Here is a 27,564-nt window from a genome sequence, read left to right as displayed (position 1 = left end):
TTGAGAGATCATATGAGTTACCACATTGTGTACTTTAAAAGCTTCTAATTTGGAGTTATTAACGACTCTGAAATTGCATAACAATTTTCAATTACACTCATTGCTTCGAGAGTAGCTTTTATAATAGTCTTACAAGCAGCAACATTGTCAGCAAAACTTCGGTCTCGAGAAAAGGGAAAAAATATGATTTCATCTTCATCTGATAAAGAAAGCACAGAATTCATTCCTCTAGGCTCGTTAGATAGTTTAGGTGCATCGTATTTTCCTTTCTCATTACTATGGTTGCACACATTTTTTGAGTCGGTAGCAGCATCTTGTGTTTGAGTTGGACAATCAGCCATTTTATGAAATAATACTCAATTTCGTTTTCTTCAAGTTTCAAGAATGGTTTCTGCGATGAATTTTCTGCGATGAAAAGACTTTTATGAATGTAGTAAGATCAAATAAACGTACACAAACCCTTGACTTTAACTTCAACTGAATTCCTAACGCCGTATAATGAAAATTGAGTACTGAAAATTTTGTTCAGTTTTCAAGTTCTGTTAACTTTAACCACCCGGTGCACGTGAGAGTGTCAAACTGTCAACAGCCACACGACAAGAGTTTTAGAAAGATAAGAGTTCTGATTTTGCAAATCATCATTCTTTTCCGGGTGACCTGTAGTAAAACGCCGATTGAAACTCAAAGATTAATTCCGAGAAAAGTAATTATAAATTTGAGTAATTTTTTTTATCTTATTGTGTAAACATGTATGCATTATTGATTATTATTTTAGAGAATATTGAACATTTCTAGTTTTTTTTTTTTCTTTCTTTTTTTAGATAAATATATATCGAATACGTTATCTTTTAACCCGTCACCACATGCACTGGTCTTTTTTGACCCCAACTTTTCTTTTTTTTCTTAGAGATTCTAGGAATTTATAAAAGTACACCTGTTACTTTCTATACCTTCTTGAAGAAGAATTAGAAGAAGATGATTAGAATGGGAGAGTTAAATAAAACAGCGTCTCCCTCTCCTTTTTTTTTACCAGAGGGTTGGGGTTTTTCAAATTTTTTTGTTTTTAATGTTATGATCACGTCCGAATGTGAGCAGCAGAGATCTCGGCAAGTCTTTCTACTGTTAGTGAAAACGACTAAAACTCAGATTCGTAAGATATTGATGATATTCTGGAAAGTTGTCATGGCACAAAATCGGAACGAATCGGAGGTTCTGAATACTCTAGAAACTCTGATCGTCTTTCCCTGCTCGTAAAAAAAAAATAACAAATATTTATATAAAATGCATTTTCTTATAATATGAATAAATCGTCTTGAAATTTATGTTGAAAATTCATTTTATCCTTAATGAAGAATGATAAAATTGTTTTTTCAGTAAATAAAGATGAAAGTCAAAAGTTATGAATTTTCAAAGTTGTTTGTTTAAGCTTCTTTTTCCCAAACTGTTCATATGTAAACTATGTATGTGTAAAATATAGATTTTCTTATTCTTCCTACATTTTTATACAGGAAAAAAAATGCATACTTAAAAAAAAGCTTTATAGGAATTAAATCTTGGAAAGGAAATTAACACAGGAAAGGTATGGGAAAAAGAGTGGCTAATCTCAATTTTGATTTTTTTCATTTTAAAAATTCATTTATTTCATTTTTTGTCTTAAACAGAACTTCTTTGCATGAGAAAATATTCATATACTCTGACCACCTTTTATTTTTATACAAATAGCCAACAAGATAGGAAGTAAGTGTCTGACAATTTGGGGTCAAAATGACCCTGCACATGTGCTAATTTTAAAAAAATGGGCGCATGTGGTGAAATATTAAATAATTGCATAATTCTCATCATAAATTTTTTTTTGATATTGTATGTTGTTTGACTATTTTTCAATGATACTTTAAATGATAAATATATTCAAATGGAAAATATGCTTATTATAATTAAGCATTAATGCTTGTTTCATTTTATCAAATGGGAAAGTTCTCTTTTCTGTTTGATAATATGATCATTGTAATTTGAGTAACTATAATATTTATTATATAATAATAATTTTGCAATAGTGATTTTAATTTCTAATAAATAAAGAGTTTCTGCTTTAAAATATATTATAGTGACAACTATTTCATTTATAGGAGTAAGTTTAAATAGATTGAATAACTTGAGATTTTTTAAATCTTTATTTAAAATTTTGTTTTATGAAAATGAGAAAAAGAGAATGCTTACTTTGTAAAAATTGATAGTTTTATAACTATAATTATTATATTCAAATTTCTTACATTGGAATTTAACTATTAATATTCATTAATTCTTTCCCCTCTTATAAAAGTTATCATGTGACAAACTTAAAAACCGTCCAATTAGCTTTTGTTTTAAAAAAATACATTTTTCTCTTGAGAAAGATATTGCATTTATATGGATTTGTTAACTACTTTGTAAATCTAATGTTTAGGAATGTTACTGATTGAAAATAAAAATTTTGTTTATAAGTAGCATTTTAAAATCTAAAGGAGGATTTTTTTTTTAATCTCTCATACTAAATTAATAGGCTATGCATTTTGATTATTTTGATGAATTGAAAAATTCATTTCAAATGGCATGATGGTTTTCTTTTTATCGTAATGTTTATTTTTATCACCATTTTTTTATATATCTATGCTACATCTATCTATCTATATCTATATATATAATATATATTATATGGGTAAAGTAAATTGTTATTTGAATACATTGCATTTTAAATTTTACAGTTGGAGAAATGTTGGAATTCTTTTTGCCTTCTAATATTTGTTGTATTAAAAAAAGTATTTTAATGAAAAAAAGTTTTTTATTGTCTGCTGATTGTAAAAAATATCGTTGAAAGCTCATCAGGCTATATATGTATTAAAAGAGAAGATTGTATTTGAATTATAGTTAGAATTATCGAAGCTTCACAGATACAAATTTTTAAGTTAGATTTTCTTTCATTGGCATATTTTAAATAGTTTTGATGAATTGATTTTAAATTTTTCTTTATTTACTACATTTATCTTAATAATGATATTCTATTATTAGTTCTGCAAACTATTCTACACCTATCATAGAAAATATACAAGATAACTTTTAAAATGTATTTCTTTATATGTAATGAAAGGAAGAGTTTTAAAAATGTATTTTAACATTTATCAAGATTTTAATTTTAAGAAATAGGTATGAAAGATATATATAAATGTTTTATTTTTTAAAAAAATATCTAATATTCTAAAATTTTAAAAATTTTTATTGCTTTAAAATATCTGATGGACATTTTTTTAATATTTTGAGCATCAGATAGATAAATAGTCAAATGTTTTTTTGTTTTTTTTTTAAAATAATGCATGCATTCATGTTTAAAAAATTAGTTTAATTTGTTTTAAATATCTAAAACCTGATGGAAGTATAATTCATTTTTTAACATCATTTTCTCTTTCATAACTTCATCCCCCCTTTCACTGTATTTGTTATGTTACTGTATTGTATGTTATTAGATTATTTAATCTAATATGTGATATGTTTGTGTCAGAATTTTTTTTTCTTCTATTATGAAGTACAAGTATCATTCAGTTGTTTTGTGACTGAATTTATTTTAAAAACTAGATTTCTAAAATGTCATGTAGCCATCTGAAATGTCAGCAAATAAGTATTCATTCATAATTGCATAAGGGCTCAGTTCAATCAGTATTAAGTACTTTCAGCCTTTAAGTATAGTGCCTTTTGTTTTACTGTTTTATCAAAATTCATATTAGAGGGAAATGCTTGAAATTCCTTTCGATATCTACCATTTCAATTTTCTATTTTAAAAATAATAAAAACTTGTAAGATGTGAATATATAAAAGATTGAAGTGAATGCTTAAAATTATCTGCAATGACTTAGCAGAAGATAAGACTTTATTTATTATCTTTTGGTATTTGACAGCATGTGATAAAATCAAATAAAATGCTTTATCTAAATAAGAGTTAAAGACTAAAATAATGTAGAAATTTTAGTATTGAACATTTTTGAAGTATTCCATGAGTCACTGCAGTTCTGTTAGAAATTAATGCTGAATATACAAAACATGTTAATGTTTAACATAATTTAGAGTTTTGTTAATACATAAATATTATCAGCAATTTTTTGTAAGGACTATATTTTATATATGCACATCAATTAATTTTTTCCCCTAAACAACTTTCAAACTGCTTGTTTGTATTTAGTAAATATTATTTTATTATTAATAGCTTTTCTCCTTTTAGGAAGTATACTATATTCAAAGGAGCTTAACAATGACTGCTTTATTACGAGGTATGATATCATAGTGTAATTATGGAAATGTAAATTAGTATGATATTCTATTCTATTTATTTCTGAAAATATAAATTGTACAATTTTTTTTTAAATCTAAGGTTTTTGAAATAGAGATTAATCAACTTAAGTCATAGTTGTTTAAGAATATTTACTAATGTCACATCTTTCAGTATAGTAGTTTAAAGGGTCTTTAAAAAATGGTTAAAAAATGACTTTTATATATTAATTCTCATTGTAATTTCTCTTGGATCTTAAAATCTAACTGATAGTTAGCCATAAAAAAATGAGACAATCTTATATCTGAAAAATCAAAGCTTCATTCTTTATGTAAGAATATATATATGTATTGCTTTTATAAATAATTTGTCTTTAAATTTAATAAATGCATTTATATAGGGTGGTGAAGCTCATTAGAATCATATTGACTAATTTAAGAAAATAGAAGCTAGCTACCAAAGTTTTGCTTTTTGAGTTAAAAAGGGATTTATTATGCATATATATAATGCTATAAAATTTTTATGTGCCAAATAATTTTTATAATATTATTTGGTTTACTGATAATTAATGTTACTTTATTTAATATTTCAGTTATAAAAAAAAAGGGAAAAGAAAAATATATGCTGCATATTTTGATTTTTTATTGGCAGAATGGAAGATTGTGTATCTTACAGCTCATGTATGAGAACTATAATCTAAAAATCAGATATTTGTAGGATTTCATGAAGTATATAGACAATCATGTGGGCTTAGATGGTATAAATATAGTTTGAAATATAAATTCTGTATATTTGGTATTCACATCAGATATTAAATGGATGAATTTTTATCAGCATTATATAATAAACTTAGAAATTTGTATTCTATGTATAATTTTTTGTGAAATTCACTACATATTTTTATTAAAAACTTGTGGCTTTAGAATTCAACTTTACTTTTGTACAATAATCTGAACATTGTCAAAATCAATTCTTGATGTCAATATTTGAGTAAAAAGCTATTGCAGTCAATCATCAATAGTTTTTATACTTAAATCATCATAAGAGGCATTAGTAATTTATCATTTCTTTGTTTCATATTATATCTAATTATATCTTTACTTGCTTGCAATCTGAAACCATGTAAACATTATCTTTATTGTAAATTTCCTTGTTTTACTCATAAGTATAAAATTAGTCTTAGATGCACTTTTGAAAAAGACTCTTGTTTGTAAAATATGCAGAGTTATGACATGATTTATTAATTACTACCATTGAGTTGATAAAATTGTTAGGTACTTAGCTTCATTAAAAATTTGAAAACTTGCTGAAGACCAAAATTGAAGTTAAAAAAATAACAGCAGTTTATTATAGAAATTTAGAATTTTAAAGAAAAAGTAATTGTTAAAGAAACTTTCCCAAGTCATGCCTTTGTTTATATTAATTGCTTATTTTGCTATTATTTTATTGCTAGAATTTTATATGTATATATTAGCATATGAACCCATTAAATTTATTTACCCTTAAGACTTGATATAATGTCAAATAATATTTATAGAGAAGATGTTATCTTTTGTGAAATTGCTTTCTTGTATTTGAGAAATTGCAGAAATCCATTAAGTTTCTTGGTAAAAATTGTTTTCTTCTTTAATGCTGTGTCGGGGAACAGGAAACATGAAATTAACAAAATATGAATATTTGGGAAAGGGATAGGATATAATAACTTTTGAACTCTTTAATATTAAATATAAAAAATGAATTGATGAAGAACTTTAAAATACTAAAAAAGTGCTCAACTTGTCAAATAAGTTTTTTTTCTCTCTTTTCAAACATGAATTTTTCTAAAGCTGAAAAAATATTTAAGTATATACTTTATATATACTACTAAGCTATATATGCTTTCTTCATTTTGATGTTGCTTAACAACATTAGATGTAACTAAATCCATGAATAGATAGTTTGAATTTATTCTAAGAAGAATTTAAATGTTTTTTACTTTAAAAAGGAACAATGTTATTTCAATGAGCAATTTCTAGCATTACTGAAAGTATATCTCCACAGGTGTATTTGTTGTTGGTGCTAAAAGAACACCTTTTGGAACATTTGGTGGAACATTGAAGGATGTTACAGCGACACGCCTTGGTGTAGTCGCTAGTGTTGCTGCTCTTAAAAGTGCAAAAATTAAACCAGAGAAAGTGAATTCTGTTACTTTTGGAACAGTTATTCAGGTATTAAATATTTTATTTCAGGTATTTGTTGTTTTTTAAATTCTTTATTATTAAACATATTTTATTTTCTTCATTGGAAAGAACTTTATCTATAGATAATAATTATAAAAAACTACAAATGCTCTATTTACAATTACCATGGATATTTAACATATATTTGGGAATTAGACTGAATTGTTTTTGTTGTTTTAGCATTTCGCAAATAACTTTCAGGATTTTATATCATTATCTTTTAGATATTAAATGCAATTTGTGGATTGTAAAAAAGCAGTAAGGATTGATGCTCTTTCTTAAAATAATGGTATCTACTGATGGAATAATTTTTTTGATTGCTAGTTTGGTGAAAATTTATTTGGTATTCTTAATTGTTCCTAGTATTGACAATGGAAAATTTATCTTATTGGAGGCTTGATGAATAGTGCTAAAGTTTGTTGACTCGTTTTTAAAATTTTTGTTGTTAGCTTTTTCAGACAATGTCTTTGATGTGTCTCAAATTATGATTTGTGGATTTTGGAACCTTTTTCGAACTCCTGGAGATATTTATAGAAAATGGAGTCACAGTTGTCAGTGTATAAACAAGACAAACTGAAGATCATTATCTGTCCATGATAGTTAGTCAATGCTAAATTTAGTGCTATAAGATGAGACATATTGACACTAGCTATATGAAATCACCTTTACTAGTATGGGCTAAACTTTTTGTTTGTGTTCCTTAAAGACAACATAGTGTAAGAAGGAATTGGAAAGATATATCTTGGAGTTTGTAGAGAAGCTTTTCTTTTCCCAGGCAAGAAATTCTGTTTGGAGCCAGATAATGATCATATCTATATGTAAGGCGAGCATGTTATGAGAGGTACATGTAATTTAATACATGAAAGACTTTATAATGAAGATTATGGGGTGATGGTTTGGACTGAAATAAATGCAGATTTTAATATAAAGATTTTTATATAATCTATAAAAATTATAAGTAGTAATTTGGGAAGGTACAAGGTCAAGTTTCTTGATTTTTTTTTTTTAATTTTATATTGTAGCACAATCAGTGATAAGTAACTTTTAATGGCTGAGAATGCTGAAGTCACAAAACTCATCTGCTGAATTATTATATTTTGGAGCTAAGCATTTAGAGTATATAAGATTCCAGCATGCTTATTTCACTTGAATCTAATGTGGCATGCATGAAATCCTTGAGGGAGATGGATTGTTACTCAACTAAGAACCACTGTGAAAACAGTCATCACACTTCTTAGAGACTGCTTTTATGAAAGAATGGTAAAGATTGGCAGCATAGATTTTACTATGTCGTCTTACTAATTCCATACCAAACTGATATTCAGCCATTTTAGCTGTTTAGAGATGTGAAACAGCCAACTGATGATTCCATGAAATACTTAGAAAAATAATTTGTTTAAATTTTTACTCCAAAATATTTGAAATCACCGTAACTGTGAAAGATTGCTTTTTTTTTTCTCTATTAAACTAAAAGAATTTATTTTATATGTTTTCTAATGTCATACATTAGAGGATTACCAAGAAACAATTTTCTGATTTTTCTTTAAAAAAGTATATATTTCTTCAAAAAGTGAGTAATCTTAAAAATTTTTTTAGTTATGTGTAATTTAATGATTATCTGAAACTATGGCTCATTAAATTTTTCAGCAAAAGCTATTATGAATTAGGTTTATTGAATTTATTTAATATTTATTTGTCTTTGAAAAATCTGTATTCTTCAAAACAATTACAAGGTTTATTTGAATAGCTATTCATTGGAAAAATTAAAGATTGAAAAAAAAATGACTTCCACTTTGAGTGCAATAATACTTGAGCATAATAAAATATTTGTATTTTGAGTACAATATTTTCTTTCATTTTTTGACTTAAATAATCTAGATTTTATTTCTTATCAAGAGCAAACTATGAAAAGAAAATTGATTAAATTCAAAATTTTACTGTTCACTTCATCGCATTGTCAATTGGCTCATATTAACTAAAATACTCACGAATCTAACAATATAATGTTTTTGAATTGGTGAAATTTATATCTAAAATATCACATGTGAATAATTTTGCAAAATTTTTATATATTACAGAACCATATTCCATGTCGACAAATTAACATTTACTAATATTGTGAATAAACCATTCCCAACTTTATTTGTTTAATTAAGTAGCTCAGACTTTTTAGTGTTTTACTGGCATTTTTTGTTTGCAATAGTATCTTCTGCAATTTTTGATTTAATTTCATTCATCTGTTTATTTTTTGCAGATATGCAAAATTTATCTTTTAAGGGGCAACTTTTTTCTTAACAAAATTTTTAGAGAAGCATTTAGATATACATTGAAGTATAATAATTTTTGTAGGCTAGTTCTAGAGATGGACCTTACATAGCCCGTCATATTGCTTTACATGCTGGAGTACCCCAATCTGTTCCATGCTTAACTGTAAATAGACTTTGTGGCTCAGGTTTTCAATCAATAGTTACTGGCTGTCAGGTAAGTTTCTATCCAGCTTATTATTTTTTATGTTTTTAGAAATGTTGTTTTTATCCCCCCCTCTCTTTCTCTTTTGGTGTAGTTTGGGTACATGGTACATTGATGAAATATTATTTTTATTAGAATTAGGAAGCAGAAAGAAAATTATTTCATACATTTGAAAATTGATTGTTCATTTATTGGCTTTCTAACAATAGACACACTTAGAATATACTCTTCCCCCCACACTACAGGGGAAAAAAAGAATGGATTAAAAAATAATATTGATTTTATTGTAACAGATTTTGGCATATGCCGGGATTATAAATGAACAAAGAAGATTTAAATCAAAGAAACATGAAGCCATTTCTGATTTACAAAATGTTTTCTGGTAGGAACAGAGGCTGATTCAAAGAGAAAATAGATCTTTTGATAAAATTTTGTTAAATATTTTTAAGAAAGGGAGTAGTTAATTGGTATTTTTTGAGGATGCAATAGCTATCTTATTATATCCAAAACGTCCTCTAATGAATATGGACAAAATTGTGTATAAAAAGTTTTGTATTCACTGTTTAGTTAAGGATTATCTTATTGAAGATTGAATGTGAACAGCTATAAAAGAAAGAACAATGTAATAAATTGCCTTGCTTTCCTTTAAATGGCAACCCAGACTGCATCTTATTCCTTTTTTAGAGGGTGTACTCAAAAGTTGGCAATAGTTAGGTAGTATTTTGATTGCAAAAATAGTATGTTAGCTGTAAATTGAAAGAAATAGACTGATTTCAGTTGCTGATGATGGTTAAAATTGCATGAAACTATATACTTTATTAATGAATGTGACTGTTTGTTTTAGTAATAAAATCGTCCTGTCAATCTTAATAGTTCGAATATTAATAGTACATGGTAAATAATTAGTTTTTTTTATTTATTAATTTTTTTCCATCAATTCTAGATTTCAATATATTTTTGACTTCATCACTGAATAATTCATAGATTTCATTATACAGTCTCAAAAAATCATATTTCTTAACTTCTTCAAAATGTTACAAACATACTTATAATGGTTGTGATTCCGTCAATGACACATAAATTTAGGCCATAATAGAAGTTCCTATCAAAATTTGCTACTATTATTTCCTAAAGTGCATTCATTCTTTCAGTACCATTTTTCAATAACAGTTTCATAATCATTGCATAGTTTTTGTAGATAAAATACATATTTTTGCAGGCATCTTTACAATATTTTATAGTTACATTTGTGTATTAAAGCTTCATGAAGTATGCTTATTATAAACTTATAAGCATAATATATTAATGGAAGAAATTGTTCCATATTTGTACAAAGGCATAAGAAAAAAAAAAGTTCGGCATATGAAAAGAAAAATGGAAGTTAGTCACTTAAATAATCTTTTGTTTTCTGATGATAAATAATCCTTTGTATTTTTGTGATATTTTTTTAAATTCTCTTAATTTCATTTTTGTTTTTTTTGTTTAAATCTGTGTATATAGCACAAAGATTTTCCATTTGTTTTTAATAATGTCATATTTAAGTAACAATTCTCAATCATTTTTTTTCTAAGAAAGGCAAAATTATTTATTTTTATCTGTTTATGGTTACAGTGAATTGTAAGCACTTATTTTTTCCGTGTCTTTTATATTAATATAATTTAGGATCTTACACCAGATTAATGCCCACATCTTCTATACTCTTGGCTTTTATAGCCAACAAGATAATTAATAAAGGTATAAAGAAGGATTAATTTAAAATGTGATCAGTTAAGAGCAAATTTTAGCTTGGATATTCTCATAACTAGGAATTTTGTTTATTTCTATAACTGATGATTTCTTTTAAATGGACTCAGTTGCAGTTTTGAAGTTTTGAATGTGTTCTATAAAGTTTTATGTAACATTTATAATGCTTGATAAAAGAAGCATTTTTGAAGTTTTTTGAAAAAATTCACATAAAAATATTCATTTTTAAAAATTAAAATGTAACTTGGAGTAAAAAAAAAAAGTTTTTATTCTTAACTAAGGTAGAATGTGGTTTTCAAATTATTAATTTTTGCAGCATTGTATATGCATGGGAATGCAAGTTTACATAATTACTTCCATTTCTGTCCAACTTTCATTGTATTCTGAACATTAGTAAAAAAAGAAAAACACTCTTTTGTGCAATTTTAATTGTGCACCCAAAATGTTTTATGTTTCACAAAATAATGGCATATTTCCCCCTATATGGCATATTTAGCAGATCCAGTAAATACAAACAAAAAATAGATTTAAGTTGTCGGTCAGTAGAAGAAGTCTTCATAAGCATTTTCTCAATATTTACCCCAAAAAATTATTGGAAAAATATGATTGTGTTTCACTTTAGAACTATAAATGACAGCATGATAGAATATGTATAGAATTCTGAATGTATAGAACAGAATGTATAATTTTCTGTATAGAATTAATATCATATTAAAATATCACAGTTTTTTTATTAACTATAATATTGGAATTTTTTTAAGATTCTTAAAGATAATTCTAACTAAATTAATCATATTACTGCAATACCTTCCAATAATCCATAATTTTGAGTAAGATTCAAATTTATTTCCTATTTGATCAAATTTTAAATTAATTCAACAAAAAATTAATTTAAATTTTTTTTGATATTGTATTAAATTTAAATTTTTCCAAATTTATATATGTCAGATTTGTCTTCTGCAAAAATTATTATAAAATTCTGTATTTTTAATATTTTAAATGATTTAAATTTCTTTGAATTTGAATAAAAAAGCTTCTAAAACTAAAGAATTCATAATTATTTCACTGTCATAAAAAGTTTATCATCTTTGAAATTTTTTCTTATGAATTGATTGCTCTAGATAGGCGATTTTCCCAAATGAGAATACCAACCTCAGATTGAAGGATGCTAATAAATAGAAATTTTCTATAAAATCCATGTTAGGCTTCCAAATCTCATTAATTGTGTTTCTTATGTATATTTCAAAAATTTTAATAATCTGCATTGGAAAGGTTAAAACTATATTATTAAATATTCTCTTCTATACAAAAATGTTTTATGAACTTTTAATTTTATTCTGTGATTGTTTACAAACATTTTTTAATTTTAGCAGGACTTTTACAAATGTTTTAAAATGTTTTCAGGAAATATGTTTGAGGGAAGCTGAAGTTGTCTTAGCTGGTGGTGCTGAAAATATGAGTCAATCTCCGTATGCTGTTAGAGATATAAGATTTGGAACCAAATTTGGAGTTGACTTGAAGGTAGTCCATTATCATGGGAATAAACGTTTTTTTTTTCTTTTTTCATTACTTCATTTAATTAAAAGAATATTGTCAAATATTCTTAACATCTACCTGTTTATCATATTTTTCTGCATGTGGAACTGGTATTTCTTTCGTTTTATATGAATCTGCCCTTGTATGTTAAAGTTTGAGAGAGTTGAGTTGAGGTTGAGATTGTGACTTGCCTAAAAGAAATTTTTTGCACGGAAACGAAAATAATTTCTTTTAGGTCTTTCCAACTGAAGACAAAAGGATGCTTTTTTGAGAGTGCTTCTTAATTTTTTTTACTTGTACACAAAGTCATTGTCCTAAATTAATGAGGAAGCTCTGTTTATTATCATTTATTTATGTATAATGTGGAATTTCTTATTCTGAATATGCATGATTTTTCCTGCCATGTATTTAATTGACCAAATATTTTCAAATTAATTTTGCTTTAAAATCAGCACTGAGTTTTTTTTATAAATAAGTCAAGTTTTTAAAGAATCATATAAAATTAACTGATAATTAAATGTTACTTCAGGGCGAATAATTTCAATGATTATGAAATGGTTTGTTAAAAATGATTAGATAATAAAATGAATTCGATTAATGAAACTGATACAATACAAGAAAAGCTTTAGATGTAATGAAATAGATAGAAATGATTAATGTTGAGACTGTGACGTGCCTAAATTTTTTGCACGGAAACCAAAATAATTTCGAAAATAATATATATATATATATATATATATATATATAATATGTAGGCAGATTCGAAGACAGTGAAAAGACTTTCGATAATTTAACTTCGTTTTATTTCCCATTCCTGGAGACATGGTTTTTTTTTTGCACAATCAGAAGCGACGAGCACAACATGAAATGAGGAAAGGCTGTTGAAAATTTTTTTTCCTGTGAATATATACTGTGAGATACAGTGGATGAGAAAAATTAACCACCATATCTAATTTATTGGATATATATATATATATCCAATAAATTTGATATGGATTCCCCATTTCCCTTTTCTTTCTTCGAATTCAAACCGATTATACCGTGTGTTACTAAATTGAAAGTATGCAGTCTGAGTATTAATATTCAAAACTATTTAAACTAGATATAAAATATTGACCCATTATTATAATTCCAAAATAATTTATTTTAATTATTTTACAATAATATTTTTTTTTCACTTCACGGAGGTCTTTTGTTGGATTATGAAAATATTGAACTTTATCTCTAATATTTTCTAAAACATTAGCGATAATGTCCAATATAGCGATTTTTGTATATTTTTAAACTTATGAGTACTGATTTACTAAATTCTTCATATGGACGACATGGAATGGACATTATTGCTAATATTTTTGTATATCATTTTTTGGTTCGTTTAAAATTCCCTATACTTTTCAACAAAATGCTCTATAATATAAAAATAATATTAAATGTAAGAAATTAACTTATTTGATATATTATAGATATACATTTCTCTTGTAATTTTCTCAATAATTTTTTAAAAAAAAGAGAAGGGAAGCATTGATTTATACGTTTTGATGTATTTGAAACTGATTGCCACAAAAATTTACAAAATTCATTCATGCTATCGTCTTTGAAATTTATACCTCTAAAACATTTTTTTATGGAATAAAAAAATTAATGATAAGCACCAATTTTCCACTTTTGTTTTTCTATTTTATGGGTTAAGGATTCAGCCAGCATTTAGGCGATTTTTTTTAGTTTAGTTGGTGGATTCAAAGTCGATGCAATTTTGATATCATTGAAGAATTTTTCTAATTTTGATGCAGTGATATCATTTTGTATATGTAAATGAATTATTTTTTGTTACTGGAATTATTGTTCAGTTTAAGCACTCTGCCAGTGTGCATGTGTTTTTGTGCTGCATCGTACATGTGTAAATTTGACAAACAGTTTTGATGCATTTACTGGTTGGCTAAAAGTCTGTCTAGATGGGCTTGTGTCTTCTAGTGTTGATTAATATATTTTCAAAAAAAAGTGTGTGGGGGGGGGGGGTGTTTTATATAATTGTAGCTTACGTGAATTTCGGTAAGTGAAAATGTTTTTCCGAACATTAAATTTCAGTTAAAAGTTTAGAAGAATTTTTCAAATATAGTTAAAAACATATTGTGCAATAAGCAAAGAAAAGAGAGGCATTGTTCTCAGGATATTAGATCCGAAAAAAATTAGGTAAATTTCGTAAAAAATTAAAAATATTAAGCAAAAGCAGGGGAAATTCAAACAGAAATGATGGCTTTTCTACTTATGATTTATGCAGGCTAGTGTATTTAATTCTTGGTATTATAGAGCATGTTAATTACAATTTAGTTCGTTTCTAAAGTATTCTGGCCTGTTTACTAAAGTTGAAATAAAAGTATGAGTAAAAATATTACTGCGATTGGAGAGTTACATAAGAGCTGCAACCTTGAAATGAGCTGCAGAATTGAAATGCTTGTATTCATGCAGATAGTGAAGGATCAGTGTTTTTAAGCTAGATGAAGCAAAATAACCTTAGTATAGTTCAGCAACTGATTGTAAAACCCTCCGCGTTTTTGCGCATGCGTTAGGATGAGTTTAATTCTTCAAAATAGGGGTGCAAGGAGGAGATGTTTACATTTACTAGTATGTAATAGGGAAAATCCAAGGACAAAGGGAATACCGGAAATGCACTCATCGTTCCGCGTGTCACCCCTTAATGAGATGGAGTCGAAATGTGGTCGTCTGAGAATACGTTGACGAACTATATGTTTGTGAAATAATAAATGTATCTGTTTATTTGTTTTATGATGATTAATTGTCTTTGTTTATTTTAAAAGCTTTTTTTATAAGTTGATTTTTGGCATTTTAAATAGTTTTCCTTTTGAAATTAATATTTCAGAAAGTTTTTGTTTATGAATTATTAATTTGTAGAAAAAGATATTAAAAAATGTTTCTTTTTAGCTTGAAGATATGCTTTGGAGCTCAGTTTATGACACTTACGCTGATATGCCCATGGCTATAACAGCTGAAAACTTAGCAGAGAAGTACAAAATATCACGAGAAGAATGTGATAGCTTTGCCTTACAATCTCAACTTAAATGGAAAAACGGTAATTTTAGAATTATGTATAATTTTGTTTTAGTAGCAATTGTTAGATGTTTATGCAATGTGTGCTCACAATAAATATTGCTATATTTTTACTCGTTATAGCCTAGAAACTGTAAAATATTCTTTCCCTTTTTTTAATTTTTTTTTTTTTGTAGCTCATGATAATGGACGATTTCAAGAAGAAATGGCACCTGTTCCTGTTAAAGTCAAAGGTAAAGAAGTCATGTTTGAAATTGATGAGCATCCAAGACCTCAGTCTACTATGGAAGGCTTATCTAAATTGAAACCTGTCTTTAAACCTGGAGGCACTGTTACTGCTGGAAATGCATCAGTATGTATATTCATGTTTTTTAATCAATTTTATGAAAGATAATAATACTTTATAGAAAACTTTATTTGGTTTTCCATTCTAGGGAATATGCGATGGAGCTGCTGCTGTTGTTTTAGCTAGTGAAGACTATGTGAAATCAAATAAGCTGGCTCCCTTAGCTAGAATTGTAGGATATAGTTATGTTGGTGAGTCTGAATATATTTTATGTATAAAATCTATGTATCATTTCATATATAAATCTCTATTATCCAAATGTATCTATATTATACAGTAGCTAATATATGGTATTGCTTGGGGTTAAAACCCTTTCACTTATAACATTCTTAATTAAAAAACATACTTTTTAAAAAAAATATAATATACAAAATTCTTTTATCGTCCGAAAGGCTTTTTTAAATAAAATTAGAATATCTATTGAAGCAAACGATTTTTAAGAATGATTGATAGATGATTTTCTCCGTAATTTATTATTAATATCTTATGTTAGTACTCCAAACTTTTTTTATAAAGATTTTAAGATAGTATTTTGAGAGAGTTTTAGGAAATATTTTGACGAAATTAAGTAAATAGTTAATTTTCCGTTAATACAAAACATAAAAATAAGTCAGATAAATAATTACTGATACGAATTATTAATCGTTTTTTCAAAAATATTCTTTTTCAATTTTGATAGTATGTTTTGGCAACAGGTCATCATATGTATTCTTTTTCTTTAACAATAAAAAAACATGATTTGTTTGTGGAATCTTTTCTTTCCTAGCCTTCATTTGAATTTGAGTGATAGACTTATGATTTCTTTTAGGCATTGTTCAATCTCTAATTTAAAACCAATAAAAGCATTATCTAAAGATGTATTAAAAAAAGAGAAATTTAAAAAAATAGTGGTAGAGTATTTAAAGAGAGAGAACATATATATACATTCATGTCCACGATGAATTTAGTTATATTAAAATGTGATTTAGAAACACATTTATTAGTGACTTTATATAAAAAGTATGCATATAAATTTTGCATATCTTAAACGCAAGTTATCAAAACATTTCATTTCATCTTAAAAGTATATATAAGCATTACTTTTGAATTGTAAATTGTATTCTTGAATTATAAATAAATGTTCCTAAATGATGTTAGTAGTATATCTATATTTTCTGTCTACTGTTTTGTTTCTGAAATAACTAATTTTTTCAATTTTCTGTTCAATTTTTAAAGTAAAATAATACTTTGTATAAAGTGCATCATTAAATAATTTTGAAAATCACAGTCTTAAGTTTATTAGCTATGCTGATTTTATTTCATTGAAAGAACAATGAGGAATAATAGCAATTTTTTTTTGTAGTGTTTTAATAATGTTTTTGCTCCTAAGTTTTCAATGATTTGTGTTCTGTCTCTGATTGGTGGCACAGACCCCTTTTTATATAATTTAGTTTAATTAGTGTTGGTGTGATGGGTTTTAATGCATCAGTCCACTTGGATTAGCTTAATCATTTTATTTCTTGATTAACAAAGGATGATTATGATGATTTTTACAAGTGAGAAGGAAGGATGATTTTTACAATGATGAAGAAGGAATTTATATTATATGTAGATGGACAATTGATGTTGTTCAAATGGTCTTTCCCACCTACGCGTGGTACAGTGGGCATTTGCAGATGAATTTTACGCAAGAATTCCAGTTTTGGCCTTTTTCAGAGGATCGTATCTTTTCCAGTTCCGATCACTCCCTTCTCGTCTCTCTCTCCTCTGCTCTTCGAACTCTGAACTATGCCTATCATCGGAAGAATGCAGAGCGCATTCTCGTAGAGTGAATTTCCCACATCGCACGACCATCGACATGTGAGGTCCTCCTAACTCTGAAATACACAAATGAAGGGGAAAAAGAGCGGGAATAGAAGAGAAAGGACAGAAATAAATTAAAAAAAAAGGGGGGGGGTAGATGATGGGGAAAAAAATGCGTTGATCTCAAGTTGCAACTGCATCAGTCCAGGGCTTCATGTGATCAGCTGAAATGGAAGTTGCCCCAGGCCCTTCATGAGATCCTACTTTTGGTACGACGTAACGATCATGTGGCTTTATCTTGACCATTTTGTAAGGTCCTAGAAACTTAGGTCTTAGCTTCAAACCTTCTCCTAACTGGGTTCTATTAATTGCTACCAAGTCGTTTATTTTGTAGAGTGGGGCAATTCTACAATGTTTATTATATTATCGTCGGTTCTCTTCTTGCACTTTGAAGATGTTTGCTTTGGCTTCCTCACGCATAGTCTCTTTCTCTTGAATCATGACGTGCATGAATTCTTCATCAAGGATTTCTTTCATTTTTAGGTTCGTTTTGTTTCGCATCATCACATCTGTCATCAACTCAAAGGGAGTGAATTTGGTAGATCTGCTGATAGTGCTGTTAATGATTCCTTGAACATCTGGTATAAACTTGAATCACTTGGCAGGATCGTCTATTGGCAGTTTTGCAAGCACTGGCTGGAATAAGGGCCCCATATATTCTTTCTATCTGGCTGTTTGCTCTCGGTACTCCTGTTGTGATTTGCATATGTTGAATTCCATTGTCCTTGCAATAGCCCTCAAAATCGTTAGAAGTAAAGGCAGAACCTTTTTTGGAAATAATTCTCGAAAGATTTCTGAAGACAGCTTGTTGGATCTTGAGTTTTTACAGTACCTCTTCTGATGTTGTTTTGACTGCGTAGAATCAAACGAATTTGGTGAAGGCATCTACTACTCTAAATATGTGTTGATATCTCTTGCTTTAGATGGTAAGGCACCAATAAAATCAATATGGTATGTGCTCAAAGGAGTATTGTCCTTAGGAATTGGATTCAAAAGACCTTCTCCTTTGCCACGTTTTCTATTACAGAAGATGCACTCAACACAATCCATTAGGACGTTTTCTATTTTCTTCTTTGCGTTCAAGATATGAAAGTCTCTTTTCAGCAAATCTTCAGTTTTCTGTAGAGCAAAGTTCTTTTTTATGGAACCCGCGAATAATTTCTAGTTCCATCGCTTCCGGCATAACGATGAGTTCATGTCCATCATCCTGTACATACAAGACATCTTCTTTTATAAGTTAATCATCTCTAATTCCTTTCTGGACCAGAGTTTTCAAAAATTGAAGACGCTCGTCAACTTCTTGTGCAGTTGCGATCTTAGCCGTAATTTCGCTTTGAGAGCGGGTGACAATGCACACTGCATTCCTGCTCAATGCATCTACATGCTTCATTTGTTGACCTGCTCTATGGACTACTTCGCACTCGAACTCCTCCAGAAATAACGCCCACCTGGCTATCTTTGGCTCCAGGTCTTTATTTTCTATCGTCTTTTGGAAGGCATCACAATGGGTGACTATCTTAAATTTTGCCCCCAAGAGATAACTTCGAAATCTTTTCTATGCTTCTATAATCGCAGGCACCTCAAGCTCATAACTCGATAGTTTTTCTTGCTGTGGTATGTCTTTCTGCTCATGTAGTAAATTGAATGTAGTAATCCATCATCTGAGCGTTGTAATAAAACCGCTTCGAAACCATAGCTACTATAGTCTGTGTATTTTCTGTATGCGGTTCAAGGTCACATTTTCTACCGCGTTACTGGTACCAGACAACCCATAACGAGGTAGAAAATATGACCTTGAACCGCCTACAGAAAATACCCAGACTATTGCATGCGTATGTCATTCAAGAGGTTTCCCTTGCTGGAAAATGTCGAGTACGGGGCTTTGACACAAAAGTTCTTTTAGGTATTGAAATGCCTGTTTTTGTAATGGCCCAAATTCAAATTCTACAGTGCTACGAATTAAATCACTTAGTGGTTTTGCAATTTTTGAATAACCTGGTACGAATTTTCTGAAATATCCTGTAAGACCTAGGAAGCTTTGCATTTGTTTAATGTTCTTAGGTTCAGGGAAATTATGAACAGCAACAATTTTATTTGATGAGGGGCGAATCGTACCCTCTTCAATAACATAGCCCAAAAATTTAAGTTTTCGCTTTAAAGATGGGCACTTTTTAAAAATTAATTTCTAATCCATATTCGGAAGCCACTTTTAAAACACGTTTAAGTTTTTCCAAACCCTCTGTTTCATTACGGGAAGGTATGATGAAATCATCTATATAAATTACAATTGTATTATCCCTAATTAGATACCTGAAAACATGATATATGAATCGTAAGAAGACACTAATGAACAAACCAAATGGAGTCCTTAAAAATGCGAATAAACCTGCATGGAAAATGAATGCCAAATACTTGGTGCATTTATACTCAATTGGAACATGGGAAAATAAAAAAAATATATAAAACTTCTTTTAGGTATAAGGTTGAGAAAACGTTTGCCTCCCCTAAATGGTGGAGAACCTCTTCCACTTGAGGCATAGAAAAAGAATCCTTAACTACTTTTTTATTCAGTTGTCTAAAATCCACGCATAACCTATGTGTACAATCCCACCTTTTTCGTTACAGGATTGGGGATGCGTATTCAGAACAAGAATGTTTGATTATACCCATTTGTAACCATTCATCTATTTGTTTGTCGATAATTTTTTGCTCTGCGAAAGGCAATCTTCGAGACCGTTGCCGTACTGGGTTATCGCATTTAAGTAGAACATTTAAGCTTAAATCAATCGTTGTTTAACTGCTTCATAATTTTTTTTACTAATTTTATAACCTGATCTCCTAAACAATCATCAACAATATGACAAACATCAAGTGATTCGCTCTCAATTACTGCCGTAAAAAATGGAAGTTTACTTTCAATCTGTAGAAACAGAATTTATCTGTTTATTTTGGGCACTCGCCAATTCATTTTGCTGAATAAGATTCAGACATTTTGGCGAGAAAATCCCCAATTTCAATTTTTCAATCTCTAACTTAGTTTGTTCATTCTTTGCCTTAGCCGTCCGATCCTCAATGATCGATTTGACGACGCCACTGACAAATTCTTGATCTGATTTGAACACATAAGAATTTTAATTTCTTACGCGCGCGCGCGCGCGCGCGCACACACACACACACACACACACACACACACACACACACACACACTTAATTTCCAAAATTTTAGCATTTTCTGGGACAGTTTCACCGAGCTCTACGGCAATTATTTTTAAGTCGCACTTCTTTAAATTGTTTAAAATACTCATTTTCAAAAATACGACAGACAGGATAAATATAAAACAGAAGTATCTCAGTACCTTTTAGAATTTGCTGTTCACCGACTTCGAACTCGCATGGTTGTGGGTGTGATGGGTTTTAATTCATCAGTCCACTTGGATTAGCTTAATCGTTTTATTCCTTGATTAACAAATTATGTTTATGATGATTTTTACAAGTGAGAATTCAATGATGAAGAAGAAATTTATATTACATGAAGATGGACAGTTGATGTTGCTCAAATGGTCTAACACTTACGCGTGGTACATTGGGCATTTGCAGATGAATTCTTCTATGCAAGAATTCCAATTTCGGACTTTTTAATAGGATCATGTCTTTTCGAGTTCCGATCACACCCTTCTCGTCTCTCTCTCTCCTCTGCTCTATAAACTCTGAACTATGCCTATCATCTAAAGAATGCAGAGCGCTCTCTCGTGGAGCTAATTTACCACATTAGTTTAAAATTGTTACTATATTGATTTTTGATTCGTAAAATATTATTCACTGAAAAATAATTCCTAGTTGCATAAAATTTTTTTTATCCGCTAATTTTATGATATATATTTGTCCGATTAAGTTCAAGCTTGCAAAATTTCTTATTCTTTTAAAATGAAATTTTGTATTTTCATGCTTGAAAAAGTCAGTTTATTTTCTCCATATTTTGTGCTTAATTTATAATCATTTATGCTTATTAAGTGTAAATTACTATATATCCGTGTAAAATATAACATTCATGTAAAATATAGCATAGTCAAAAGTAATAGTATGTACTATTGATCCAATAACAAATTCCGTTAAATTGAATTCAAAATGAATACTAGTTGTGAATGTAAATGTATTTTCTGAGGTACAGCAAACTGAAGAAGAAAGTGCTTTAATTTTTAGAATGAAATGTTGTTTTCTTCAAATAAACATTATATTGTTACGGATTTCACCGGTTCGCTTGTAGTGGGTGTATAGTATGAAAACAAATCAGCAAGTATCAGTAGGAAACAACGACGGCGTTTATTAAACACAAGGACACAGACGACGGTTACAAAGACGACAACTATATATAGCCGAGACGTACACACAGGACAGCACACAGCAGCACACTACAGCAAACAGTAGCCTACAATTAGTAATCGATCACAGCACACAAAGCGGCCAGACAGAATCCAGCAGGAGAGGGGATTCTGGGAGCTTCGCTCTACGGTCTCTCCAAACGGCTGAAGTTCTGACTGTCTTCTCGCTTTAGCTGTATCCAACTGCCGACTCACTATCACACGACTGGCTACTCCACACACAACCTGATGCTGCTTTCACAATAGACAACAGGACTCGGCACATAGCCCAGTTCAGCAATAGCTTGGGCTCTACACAACCCTTGCGCTCCGCAGTTGCTTCGCTATTCTCTCGAAGACTCGTTACTTGTCTACGATTCCGATCTGGTTCACTGAGTTGTTGAGAGGGATTACGGCTCATTGGGGCCGCAGGCCCCACCATCCGTATATCTAGTAGTTGTTGACATTGGGGTGAAAGGAACTGACCTTATTAATATACGTGTGTTGTTTTAATTTGGAGGTGATGTTGCTTAGGGATGCCGATTTCTACATGTATAATGAAGGTTGAAGCAAAACGCAAAAATTACACATTGTTAACGTTGCTGAAAATGGGCAAGCACTTGATTAGTATTTCCAGTATATCAAGATAATTGTCGACACTTCTGAGTTGCCTAGCAATGCTGCGTATGTCACATTCATTAAAAAGTGTTCTAAATTCGTTGATTACATATTTTATATCTTCGAGTTCAGAGACGTTATCTTTGGGGAAATATACTTGAGCGTGAGCATTGTTTGCTTTATCTTCAGCTGTCATTTTTTCTGGCGGGGGTAATTCTGCTTGGAATGGTTCGTTATTTTTGCATACGAAATTCTTGGGTTTACGTAGCTGTTTTTTGTGAATGTTTTAGGGATTCTTTGGGGTTGGGGAATTTCTCACACCCACGGTAGGAAGCAAAATGTTCTTTTCCGCAATTTATGCAGACGGGTTTCTCTGGTGGCGTAGTGTACTGGTCTTTGTGGTGTTCACCACCGCACTTTATGCATCTCAGTCTCATGTATCTGGTGTACTGCAGCTTGATTCCGACCTGGTTCACTGCAGCTGCCAACCTTTTATAGCTCCCGAGAGGCGGGACAAGAATCTTTTAGACCAATCAGGCGTATCTCGGTTCCTAATGGACGGATCGTTAAAATTCTCGAAGTTTCAAGCATTATCTATTTTGTCGCCAAGCTCTGGGATCGCTGACTCGGCATCCGAGCAGCATCCAATACAGATGATTGTAAATCAGTCTTTCTGGGGATAAAATTAACGTGCTGGGAAACCACTTTACAGGCTTGTATCAATATTAGTTTTTAGTAGAAATTAGTCAACTGTTTTTGAAGATCAGATGATATTTGAAACATTTTTGGCTTAATTTGTATTTAAAATCTTCGTGAGAAATAATTCATAATATTCCAAACGCTTATTGGTATATTTCCCTATCATTTTGTACTCATCTCTTTTCTTGAGAATAGCGTTCGATTTTTTGGAAAATCCCTAAATTGCACCCCTATTTCTAAATAATTGTACGTTTTAATAATGTCTTTTCTAAATATACCAATAAGCTTAAGGAACCAGAATCTTGTAGAGATATGCACATGAACCAAAAATTTCGTATTTACATAATAATTAAGATAAATATTTACTAATTATTGTACGAGCGGTTTTTGCATACCTTTCAAAATTTGCACACAGGTGACATCTAAAGAAACCATTCTTTAAAAATAAGTCCCACTTCTTGGTGTAGAACTTTAAGGAGGTATCTTTCTTTGTTAAATGATCCACAAAATGAAAGCAGCTGCATCGTGAAATTTCATAATGTATAGACTTTTTCACCGTATTCGTTTTATTTTTAAATGAGTACTGATTTTCTTTATCATTTAAATTTAATTTCAGTTAGTCTACTTTTACAATGGTTGTAAGAATATGTCCATTCTTATCAGTTCTGTTTCTTATTTTTAATATATGCTATAAACCTTAATTTGTTTTTCAAATTATCGTTGTTGACCTTTCGTTTTTAAAAGAATGATTTCACTAATATGGGAAGAATTAGATAAGGTATCCCAGTTCTTTCATTAGTTGTTGTTTTCAGTTTTATTTATAGTTTATTTTAAAATCTGTTTTAAAATAAGTGAATGGGAACTTACTCATAAATCATTAACGCTGCTATGAAACACCAACCTATCTATTTTTGTTTTTACCAGTAGCCTTAGAAGCACTATAAGTAGTTAGGATATATATGTTTTTAAATGTTTTCCTGTTATGAAATAAGTTAATATTTCGCCCTACAGGGAGGTAATTATTATGAAATGTGTAATTATGTATATAATACTTCTTATGTAAAAATGAAATATTTGGCTGTAGATATTCTGATAATAAAAATGTGGTTGAATAGAATTATATATAGTATATGTTGAATATAAAATATGATTAATTGGCAATCCCAGGTTTTCATTGTGAGTGGTGTAGATTACTTTTTTATTGTTGAAAATTCTTATTTCATTTTGATTAAAAATTTTTTCTCAAAATCGATTGCTTCAGGTGTGGATCCAACAATTATGGGCATTGGACCTGTAGATGCTATCAGAAAGCTTTGTGATAATACAGGAGTAAAGCTGAGCGATGTTGATTTAGTTGATGTAAGTTTTAATATTTTATTTTTTCAACATTTAATTGCACTTTTCGACATTAAACTCCACATTTTTCTGAATATATAGTGTTTGATAGGTTTAAAAGTACTATCTTTAGTTTAAAGACAAAATTATTAAAGTTGATTTATTAATAGACAGGTAATGAATTTTCCTAATTCCCTTTTTAAAATGTAAGTAAATCAACTATGATGGTATGCAAAAGTTGGAGGGGGGGGTTATTTGCAACAATATAGAGGATATTTTTAAATGGGAGTTAAAATTTCTGACTGAGATATTTAAAATATTTTTTGTGATGTCTTTAAGAATGGGTTTTAATATTGTAATTTATGAGATTTCGTCTTTTTTATTATTTATCATGTGATAGATTTTTACTTTTTTCTTGAATAATTTTCTGAATAGTTAAAAAAAAAAATCCTTTGAATTACTAAAGTAAAAAAAAAAAAAAAAAAAAAGTAAACAGATAAATGAAATGCTTTCCTGAAGGAAACAAAATAAAATTATTTTAATTTAAGGGGAAAAAATCTTTTTAAATAATGGAATTCTCACAGCAGGAAAACACACTAGAGCTTAAAATTTCTTTTTGCATTTCAAATCCATGTGGAAATTTTCAAAAGCTCAATTTTTTAATTGGTTTTCAGAAATTTGACTTTTTATTTCAATGTTATGATTGTAATTGTCCTTATAAAATCAATAAACTAGATACAATAATCAAGCGTCTATTACTATTTTTAGTTTTGTAATAAAGTTATATACAAAAACTTTATTATGAAGTTGTTTGTTTTCCATTGCTTGGCTAATATATAATGTTAAACAATGTGCCAATCATAGAAATGAATGTGATTTCCATTCTATTTCATTTTTGAATATAAGTGGGTGTAAGAGTTGTGTTGATATTGATAGTATTAGAAGTTATTGTATACAAGAATTCAGGGAGTTAATCTAGATAATGCTGGCAAAGTAATATTACTTCTGTTCTAAATCATTTTGAATATCATCATGAGAATCAAATTATTGTAAGTACTTAATTTTTTTTCTTCAGACCATAGAATAGCAATGTAATAATGATGATTTCAATCTTATTTGGTGACTTGAATGCAAATTTTAAAACTAATTTTTTCCAAAGGACTGTACATAAACAGGTTATCAGTCTCCATGTTTTTATTTAAAAAGAAGTTTCTCAAGTTTCCATTAATTAGTTTCTTTTCTGTCACAAATATATACCTTTTAAATTGATTTGATAAGTTTATTAGAAATCTGACAATTTATATTTCTTGACTTGCTTACATATCATATCCTATATTTTTAGTCATACAACAAAGGTATTCAGTTTTCCATTTTGCAGAAAAATATGTGATGGAGAAGCTTGGGATGTAAAATAAACTGATCGAAGTATTTAATTATAGATAATGTATAATTCCCATATATGATATATATAGATGTTCCATATATTCCCATATCATTACCTGTATCGAAAAATATTAAATATTGTGTTTATTTGCAATAGAAAATTAGCCCAAAGCCCATTATTAACCAAATATTTGCTTATTCATTTTAAAGGAGTTCAGAAGAAATGGTTGTAGTGGAGTGTATCAATTAGACAGAATGCCGTAATTCAGTCATTGAAATATTCGCTCATACTATTTACGAACTTCGCTAGTAAAGAATTTAATCTTGTATTTTATTTTTTGCAGGTGAATGAAGCTTTTGCCTCACAATTTTTAGCTGTTCAGAAAGAATTAAATTTAGATCCAACTAAAACAAATGTTAATGGCGGTGCTATTGCTTTAGGACACCCTGTTGGAGCTTCTGGTGCAAGGATTGTTGCTAACCTAACTTATGAATTACGGTATGTAATAAGATTTAAAAATATAGGCATTCAAGATTGTTTTCTCATTTGAAAGCAATTTTTTTCATGTTTATAAAAGTAAAAATATATATCTTTGTTCAGTGATGTAGATACTAAATATACAAGTGCAGCCAGAAGATGTTCATTTTGCATGTCTTGTATCAGGAACTACATTCGTAAATGATTTTACAGTAGTTTAGTAGGCTTTTGTAGAAAACTGTGTGTTGATAAATGCTAGATCGGTTAATTGAATGAAATAAATATCTTCAGAAAGCAAATATCTAATAGAATACTAAAAAAGACTATTTTTTAAACAACATATAACTTATATGATTTAGCATTTATGTATTTTTATCAGATTTTTGTTTAAGTGAAAAGTTAACTGGTAGGAACAGGTCAGGCTTGAAAGTAAAAACCATTGTATGTTATATTTTAAAAATAATTACCTCTTATTCAAAACAAAGTTTTTATTTAATTCATACCACTTAAATGTGGGCCTTGTAATTAAAATCAAATGAATCTACTTTTCAGGGCAAGAAAAGCCAGATATGCCGTTGGTTCTGCATGCATTGGTGGTGGTCAAGGTATTGCTGTAATGTTGGAAAACATCAGCTAATTTGTATCTTCTTCTATGTCCATTCACAGAAGTGCCTACTCTTATAATTTACATGTGGTATTTTTGGTTATTTTCATTTGATAGATCTATTAATTTTCCAGATGTGATATTTCATATTAACTTCAAGGAGCAAAATATAAGATTTCTGCCAAATCAAAATATGGTATGCCATAGCATCAATAATTAATTGGTTAAATGAGAAAAAATAATAATAACACAACCCTTATATTTTTGACTGGAAGTTTTGATGATTTGCAATACATTTTTTATTATCAGTATACATTTTTTTTTCTTTCGAATGGCAATTTTTCATCTTTTCTGCAGCAAAACCTGTATTTGTAACTATTTTGTTTAATATTTGTATACCTAAATGTGCAATTTTTAAGTATTTTTTTACAATTTCTAACATTGTGCTCACAGTGTGGAGAAAATAAATATTTGTATTTTTAAATTTTCTTGCATTTTTAATTGAATGGATTCGTACATCCGAGTTACTACAGATGCAAGCAAATGTCAAAGTTCAAATTAAATTTTGCAATGT

The 27,564-nt window shown here is 28.9% G+C and overlaps 1 protein-coding gene across 1 annotated transcript; it reads left to right on the top strand.

The window, feature by feature from the left end:
* Positions 1-545: 545 nt before the first annotated feature.
* Positions 546-27,474, top strand: LOC129959540 (3-ketoacyl-CoA thiolase, mitochondrial-like). Its single transcript, XM_056072420.1, has 11 exons — positions 546-703; positions 4,247-4,295; positions 6,335-6,501; positions 8,863-8,994; positions 12,130-12,246; positions 15,202-15,349; positions 15,504-15,679; positions 15,762-15,864; positions 24,452-24,549; positions 26,253-26,407; positions 26,939-27,474. The coding sequence occupies exons 2-11, from the start codon at positions 4,277-4,279 to the stop codon at positions 27,021-27,023; spliced, it is 1,200 nt and encodes a 399-aa protein (XP_055928395.1). The 5' UTR covers positions 546-703; positions 4,247-4,276; the 3' UTR covers positions 27,024-27,474.
* Positions 27,475-27,564: the final 90 nt, after the last annotated feature.

Source organism: Argiope bruennichi, chromosome X1 (assembly GCF_947563725.1).
Source record: "Argiope bruennichi chromosome X1, qqArgBrue1.1, whole genome shotgun sequence".
In the NCBI taxonomy this organism is placed as follows: Eukaryota; Metazoa; Arthropoda; class Arachnida; order Araneae; family Araneidae; genus Argiope; species Argiope bruennichi.
Note: the sequence above shows the minus strand (reverse complement) of the source record. Positions and strands in the feature narration are given on the sequence as shown.